Raw genomic sequence first — 8,831 nt, 5'->3', positions numbered from 1 at the left:
GGTCAAATACTGGCTGGGCCTTTCTGTGTGGAGTTTACATGTTCTGTGTGTGTGTGTGTGTGGGTGGGTGGGTGGGGTGGGTGGGGGGGGGGGGGTGTCTGGTTTCCTCCAACAGTCCCAAATCATGCATGTGTAGTTAATTGGTGTCTCTAAATTGTCCCGAGGTGTGAATGTGAATGTGTGGCTGAGATGGACTGGTGATCCCTCCATGACTCTGCCCATAGTTTGCTGGGATTGGCTCCAGCGCCCTGCGGTCCTGCACAGGATTAAACGGTATAGAGGGTGGATGGATAAATTAATAAAGAATTTTCTCTCTATGTGGAAAGGATGCTGATATGAGATCTGAAACATAACCCCTTAACTGCTGCCAAAAGAACAGCAGCAATTGTGCAAAACGACATGAATTGGGCACATTTATTGATTTATAGGTTTAAATTGTGTTCAAATGGAATATATTTCTGATTGATTCATGAATGAGATGATGAAATCTTGTTCACACAATTAAATTCAGTAATGTCCCACGATGTAATGTGATGTGGAACCAATATTGCTAAACGTGCCGCCAATATGTGCATTTTCACCAGTTTCTTCCGTGCCATAGTGAAATATGCTCACACATTATTATCACATTATATCGGCCTATCCACCTCCTAAACTATCCAAAGAGTTTGAGGCGCTTTATCAAAACAAAGAGAAAATAACTGACAATATTTTTGTGTTTATAAGAGAAAGCTGAAGCAGGAGTCTCCTTAGTTTTCATCTACAGGAACAATTCAAATAAATTCATATATCCGTGTGTGATTGTTTGTTCCTTTGCTTCTCTTAATGATATGAACATAATAGACATAACAAAAATGAATTTGAGCCAGAGGACTATTCATTTATCGCAAATTCTACTCTCCCTTGGACAAAAGGTGTATGGATTTTATGAAATATTTGAAGCTGATTCTTTGCAGATTGTTTCCTTCCTGTTTATCTTTACCAGGATGAGACCGTTTATGTCTGATCTACGTGGCAATATTTGCTTTCCCCAACTTTTAATATCATCAATGTATGTTTTCCCACAAAGGTGACAAAAGTGTAGAAGGACAGAGCAGTTAGAGTGCAGACTGTATGGACAATACTTACACAATGTACTATACGAGGAAAGATATATATATATATATATAACGGTGCAGTGGTGCAAGTGAGGAGCTGTAATTGCAATAAAAGGAGAGACGGGGATGACAGAATGACAGGGCAATGAGGAGTAGGTAGAGGTGTTTCTGTGGAGTGAATCTAAAGTTACTGACTCTTTACCTTAGAATGAGAGGGAGTGTGTTAGTCACCAGAATAAAGCAGGTCCCAAATATAGAAACGGTCGAGTAGAATAAAAGAACCAAAACAACAGCAGTGTGTCTGGTCAGAAGAGAATAACATGATCCAGCAAGAGCTGTTTAGGTCAGCGAGTATTTAATTTATTCAGATGAATAAATTTGAGGCGTTGATCTTCTTCTAATGTCATGAGAAACAATAAACTGTACAGTTGACACCGACGATGATTAGCAGGGAAAATAGTGACACTTTCTTACCTTTTAAGGATAAGTGATTGTTACACACACAAAATAAAAATAAAAGTGTGTAATTTAATGTGGGAATAAAATACAAATCTGGTAAATCAGAGAGAGAATTCTGGTGTAAAACCTGAACCACACTTTACTTTTGTTTAGGATTATTTAGTGTAAATTCTGGGGGGGGGGGGGTTCTACATGGGGAAAAAAAAGATAACATGAACAAGAATTTAAGACACCTTTTGCATCTTTTGGTTGCAAAAGCAATATTGATGCTTATTATCTGTAAGTTGTTTTTTTTTTTTTTAATGTTGCCACAGGCTAAAATGCTGAGTAATGCAAAATTTTACAACTCTTGTAGTGACTCGGCACCTCTGAAACGAAGCCCTCCTCCGGTCAGCCACCTGAAACAAACAAACAGGACATTTTCAGATATTTTAGAAGTAAATGCGTTTCAAGACGCAGGATTCTCTGTATATATGTAGAAAACTGCACAAATACGCACATGCTCAGGTTGCCTTTTTTACGTTTTATTCCTGTGAAGATGGATGGTAGATATCAAATTAGATTAACACAGTGTGTCTAATCTGAATCTCCATGAGAGACGACGCGCTGAGTGCACTCACGTCGGAGTTGCCATGCAGTCACTATGGCAACAGTCAACAGCACCAGCACCACTGGCACCACGATGGCTGCGAGGTGACCACCGGGACGCTCCTCAGCACTCACCTAGCAGGGAGAATTTAGTCAGAGTTAACAGAGCAGCAGAAAACAAGGAGGTTGCAGCTCTGTGTGTTTCTCATTAGAGGGGAATCCGTCAGCATCAGACACAGCTGGCTGAGTCAGTGTGAGTAATTGAAGTCTCTGTTTGACACTCACGGCCTGAGTGTCAGTTGATACGGTGGTGAAATGTCCCCGCTGGTGACCTGTCAGACACATTAAACACACAAGCAATCAGCCAGGAGGAAGTTTAGAAAGTGCCGTTTTCCACAGATCTGCAAAATGTGCAGGAACAAACGAAAGCGCTGAGCTGAGACGTGACCACGCTTCCTTTTGTTTGAGGAACTGTGGCGTTGATGTTTTTGACCACCTTGTGGAGGGTAAGGAACACCACTTCTCCTGTCACGGAGGTTTGAAAGGAAAACAATCTACCTGCTGTTAATGAGCGGCAGTCTGCTGAAAGCGCATACAGAATATCCAGCTGAGACAGCAAGAATCATAATAGCACAACACCTGGCTCTCCGGTGGTGATGGTGAGCACGTTGCTGGGTTTACTGGTGACCCCACTATTCCTGGCAAACATGCGTAGGTTGTACGTTGAGGGATTTATCTCTATTATCGTTGCCTCTGTCTGGTTGGGACCAAAGTCCACGACAGTCTTTGTGTTATCCCACGAGGCTGCACAGAAAAACACAGTGGACGTATCGCCAAAAGGATTAACGACATAAGTTCAGCTCTCAGAGTTCAGTGAAGTTTTCTCGTACCGTTGGCTGCTTTGTACTCCAGGCAGTAGGACGTGATGGGACTGTCACCTTCAAAGCCAGGAGTCCAAAAGAGGGAAATGGTATTGTCTTTCACCTCTTTCAACTCAACCACTGGGGGATCTGGGGCAACTAGAAGGAATACACCAAGGACGTTTAGCAGAAGTAAACAGAAGTAAACACTTCATCTTTATACAGCACAGTTTTCATTTGTGTATATATATATATATATTTTTTATTTTTTTTTCTATTTGATTATCACCTGTGGGAATATGTTTTCTGCTTTTGGAGGCACAGTTGTAAGTACTCAAATCAAAGCAAGTCAAACTTTATCTCTGAATCAGTATCACTCCTTCAACTTCAATTCTCCTTCATTTGAGTATACTTAATAGACTACCTGAATGAACAAGTAACATCCTTTTTTGCCTATTAGATTTCACTACACAGACATAGTGACAAAGACATGCTGAATTCTGAAAGATATATACGTATATATATATATATATATGTTGAATTGGTTCAAAATGCTTTAAATACTCAAGATAAAAGAATGTAAACAGAAATTACAATATCACAACAAATAATGTTAGTGTGATCAATTTATTATTCATAACAGTTTAGCTGATCTATACATGTATATGTATATGTGTGAACTACAATAGAATAGAATGGAAAAGAACTGAATAGAACTGAATAGAATAGAACTGAATAGAATAGAATAGAATAGAATAGAATAGAATAGAATAGAATCCTCCCCAGGTGTACCTGCTGTGCTGCGGACTGTGCTTTGTTCCCAGACTGTGGCTTCAGGGACAATCTCTTCTGACGATGGTTGAAATTTCAGCAAAGTTAGTTGAAAAGAAAAGTCCAGGCAAAATGAAATGAATCTAATAGTTTCAGCAGCCCACCGACATGTACCTGTAGTTGAACCTAAGTCTTGTATCCGTGCTGTGGCACCAGGAGACGTCGATAGACTGGACGCTGTCGTTATTTCAAAAGCTGGAGAGACGATAGAAACACCAAATTGACATCTGCAGTATTTCATTTGTGATATTTGATGAATGGTGTTTCCGGGCCTACCCTCGTCCAGGGTGGAGCAGAGAGGCGCAGTCGAAGCAGGTCCTATCCCCGCATTTGTTCTGGCCTGTACGAGAACGCCGTACTTGCTGGACGGCTTCAGGTTCTTCAGGACGACGCTCTCGTCTTCACTTCTGGGTGTGACGCTCAAGTGCTTCCACTGTCTGAAATGTCTTCCCGCGGGGTCGTACTCTCTGTAGCTGATGCTGTAACTCCGCAGGACACCGTTTCTCAGCTCGGCTCTTGGAGGCTGATCCACAGCGAACAAATCACATCAAGTCACAGAAGGAAAGGACGCAATAAAGCTGTGACAACAAGTAAAATAAAGACTTCACCTTCCAGCTAACTTTGATACTGTGAGAGCTGACGGCCTCAAGCGTCATATCCAGAGGAGGACCCTCCGGCGCTGCAGAGAAAACATCGTTATGATTTTATTTTGTGTGATTATATCTTCCTAACGCCTGAATGTACCTGCTTCTTTAGTTGTCACTGTGATGACTTCGCTGGCTTCACTCAGTCCCACGCTGTTGTCAGCGTACATGCGAATGTTGTAGGCCTTGGCTGGACGTAAATCCACAAGAGTCACCTGGGTCAGTGCAGGATTGTATATTTCGGTTCTCACGGCAGTGTCCCATTGCGCTGAGCAACAGGAGGGCAAAGATTAAAACCCAGACTGCACATTTGTTCTGAAAAATAAGTTGGTCAAATTGATTGCCAGGAGAGTTTTGGGGGTTTTTTTCTCTCTGTGCTTACCCTGTTTGTGCTTCAGATGAACTATATAGCTTGTGATGGGCCGGCCCCCATCAAACCCAGGAGTCCAGCGAATGGTGATTGATCTTTCTTTAACCTCGCTTATCTCTATCTTCAGGGGATTAGGACGCACTAGATAGAAAGTGGAGTGAATTTACCAGTTGCCACATTAAACAATATTGGTAATACACACACACACACACACACACACACACACACACACACACACACACACACACACACACACACACACACACACACACACACACACACACACACACACACACACACACACACACACACACACACACACACACACACTCTTTTTTTAAGTCAAGACACCTGATGGCAATATTGTTTTTCATTAAGAAAAGAAATCCCCGAAGATCAGTCAACACCGATTCCATTATGATAAAGGCCAAATGAAAAACCTCCTGCTCTGTGTTGGAACAATACTTAGAAAGGTGAGATAAGAAAGTCTCTCTGTCCCCATTGAAGGAGGAAAAGAAAAAAGAAAAGAAAACAAACTGAAGACATTGACGTCTTTTTCCAAACGGTCACAGCTGCTATTTGTTTCAATGGTTAATGTCTGCTGGTCTGACCTGCGTTGACTGTCAGGGTCATCTGATGTTTCAAGTCATTGAACCAGCCCGGGACTTCCACACGACAGCCGTACACCCCCGAGTCTCCCTCTTCAACCTGCCTGATGGTCATCGACACGTCGCCCTCGCCCGTGTTCCCCAGCAGCAGGTAACGCTCGGACAGCCTGCTGACCACCGACGTCCCATCAAACTTGATCAGCTCGTTGGCGCAGCCTCTGTTGGGTATGGGCCCTCGGCCCCAGCACGCAGAAAGCTTGCCGTGGTATTGAGCGTCATAGCTGCACCTTAACGTTACATCTGTTCCCACTGTGGCGATGATCATTTCTGAAGACACACGACCTGACGAGGCAATACGAGACTTTAAACACAATGATCATTAATATAAATTCTAACTAAACAGTAAATCTGCTGCATGACTGTCTTACCTATGAGCACACAAATGAGAAGACCGCCGCGCACAGTGTCCCAGGCCATCATTTTACTGCTCTCGCCTGTCGATCAGTGGAAGGATCAGTTTCACCTGCTGAATGACACTAAACCGACCGCTCTGTGGTTTAACCTCTGAAATCCCCCCCAGGTCACATGACCCTGGCCTCGATATGTTCACACAAACAACTTCTGTCCAAAGAAGAGGAATGCAGAAAAGAGTCATTTCCTTCTCTGTGGTTTTGGTTCCTTCTACGATGAGGGCAGAAACTGCTTCTTTCTGATCATTAGACAGAAACGGGATCGAGGTTACCAACGTGACAACTGCCTTCCGTCTGTCGGCTTTCAGTCTCTGGGGTGGCGGTTGTAGGGAAAGACCGACTTCCCGGCCGTTTTGTGAGGGACTGAGGAGAAAAGCTTTGCATCGAGGGTCTCTTCGCTTTTAAGCAAAGCATATAATAAAATGTTGCTGAGGCACAAGGGAATCAAACAACTCCAAGGCCAACTAGTGTTGCTTATCGGCCTGCAAGCACAGTTGCAAGATGTTTTTCTTTGTTCGTTTTTTTTTTGTGTAATGTATGAAGCACATTCATTTTCCATAAAAACGTGCATCTATTGTGGCCTCACTCAAATACGCCACTGATGAAAATAGAAAGTCTGGTTTACTCCGGGGCTGTTGACTCTTGTTGCTTGGACTGCTGAGTAAACATTTAGGTCTGTTGGATGTTTAGTAACCCAACAGAGGACTTCCTCTGTTCTGACCCCCAGAAACAGATGGACGGCTTCATATGTACCGTGAACTATAAGAACTTCTCAACAATTCTAAGAGTTGCATTGCAGGGGGGGGGGGGGGGGTCGACAAGACTATCAGTATAATCGTTTTTTAATCTACTATAAAATGTGACTTATTGAGAGGATTTTCTCTCTTATTGATTCAGAGAAAGACACTTCCTCTTTTTTTGTCCACAATTCTCCCTTTTTCTTTCTTTTTTATTAGTTTCACTCTCGTTCATTAGATATCTATAAAGATAAATAATATTTGGTGCTTCCTGGCTGCTTGGAATTGACCAATTTTCGCAAATTATCACGAGTGTCACAACTTAACCATCTCTGCTCATCTCTCAGATGCATGTTTGTTCTGAATCAGGCTTTCCACTTATTGCTATGAAGAATTTGTTTCGACAAAGAAATAAGGTCGCCATTAAAAAACTAAAATAGTTTTTAGCATGCAGCTTCAGATAGTCTCTGTTAATATTTACTGTAACTCTTTATCTAATGGAAATTAATGTGGAAACAGGAGCAGAACAAAAGCTGCAGTGGACTGCACCGTCAACTCACGGGCAAGAGGCCCTTGTTCGAAACCTTTCCTCTAATGGAGAGCAGTGTGTGGATAGTTATGTCTTCATGGGTTTTGTGTAGGTCCTCAAGCCTTCTTCCACCTTCAATCTCACTCATTAGACTAACGAATGGCTCGATATTGTACGTGTGTGTGTGAATGTCTGCACCTTCTCTTAACCCCTTCAGACTATAACCTCTCCACAGCTCATGAACGGTCACCAAATCCCTCCAACCAAGATCTGAATAAAGCCGCTATAAAAGATAGATGGATACAGTTTGTGCTTGTGATTTCCCTCGGCGCTGGCAGTGGAAGTGTGTCATCCATCACACACACACACACACACACACACACACACACACACACACACACACACACACACACACACACACACACACACACACACACACACACACACACACACACACACACACACACACACACACACACACACACACACACACACACACACACACACACACACACACACACACGAAGTGGCTATTACTTGATATTTTTATCTTAATGTGTTACGTCCAGTAGGTGGCAATGCATCTCTGCATCTGCATCTGCATCCATGAAATTTAAACAAACCCTTTCATGCTCTGGCATCAATTCACTAAACTGCTCGATCCAAGAGCTGCAGGGTGTTGGAGCCGATCCCAACTCGGTTCACTTTCAAGGGCCAAACTATGAAAGAGAATTAAAGTCACATTCCTTCCAGTATACACCCCGGAGCTGGTCATGTCTGCTCTGTGGTCGACTCATCCAGGTTGTACCCTGTCTTCTCCCATAGTCAAACACAGAGACAGACAACCAGACACACTCACACCTACAGGCATTTTACTGCCATTAGTTCACCTCAAACACCTGATTTTGGACTGCAGGTGGACACAGGTACATCAGAAGAAACAGGCGAGGCAAAGGCACCCAAGCCTGGACCCAAACCGAGGATTTTAATGCAGTGAGGCGAGAGTGATAACTTAACACTTACCAATAGCAAAAGTGAGTTGATGAATTTACAGTTGGGCAATGATGATGATGATGACGACAATTTCACCCAATAGTGAAGACCCTCTCAATTTGTTTTTAGAGCATTTAAAGAGTTTAAAATATGTACAGTTACACAAAAAATCAACATGAACCAAAGAAAAAAAAGCGATAAATTACCCTCAGTGGATTAAACTTTAACAAAACAACAACAAGCAAACTACTGAATAACCTGAATATGTTTGAGCCACTGTTGTTTATTAGTATTTTATAAATAAGAATGCTATGCTATGTTAGGTCTCCCTTCCTAATAACAGTCACTGAGAGTGAAATGTACTACAAAATAAGGAAAAACAGAACCAATGTAACTAAAGAACATAAAAAAGGACAGCCTTCACTCAGGGGCTGTAACCTTTAAATAGACACCCTCTTATAATGTGTAAAATCTGAGGGAAGCTATCACCTATTTCACATTGAGGACAAACACAATGAGGAATCTCAAGTAAGGAAGACAATTGCTGCAAATGTTCCCACCTGGAGGACCCATCGCCAGGGGGAGTCTGTCAATTATAAAGTGTGTAATGTGTTACTGGAGTTGGCCACATGTGCTGGAGCAAAT

General features: G+C 42.5%; 1 protein-coding gene across 1 annotated transcript; it reads right to left on the bottom strand.

Moving 5' to 3' along the window:
- Positions 1-1,430: 1,430 nt before the first annotated feature.
- LOC308111444 (cell adhesion molecule DSCAML1-like) lies at positions 1,431-6,094 on the bottom strand. Its single transcript, XM_080466344.1, has 14 exons — positions 5,886-6,094; positions 5,461-5,799; positions 4,862-4,990; positions 4,580-4,747; positions 4,444-4,514; positions 4,112-4,358; positions 3,950-4,030; positions 3,797-3,853; positions 3,035-3,163; positions 2,784-2,948; positions 2,430-2,476; positions 2,177-2,279; positions 2,056-2,086; positions 1,431-1,954 (listed from the first exon to the last, which is right to left on the bottom strand). The coding sequence occupies exons 1-14, from the start codon at positions 5,935-5,937 to the stop codon at positions 1,897-1,899; spliced, it is 1,677 nt and encodes a 558-aa protein (XP_080322470.1). The 5' UTR covers positions 5,938-6,094; the 3' UTR covers positions 1,431-1,896.
- Between the last annotated feature and the right edge of the window lie 2,737 nt (positions 6,095-8,831).

Source organism: Lipophrys pholis (assembly GCF_963383615.2).
Source record: "Lipophrys pholis genome assembly, chromosome: 6".
Classification (NCBI taxonomy): Eukaryota; Metazoa; Chordata; class Actinopteri; order Blenniiformes; family Blenniidae; genus Lipophrys; species Lipophrys pholis.
The sequence above is the reverse complement of the archived record's forward strand: the minus strand, read 5'-3'. Positions and strand labels throughout refer to the sequence as shown.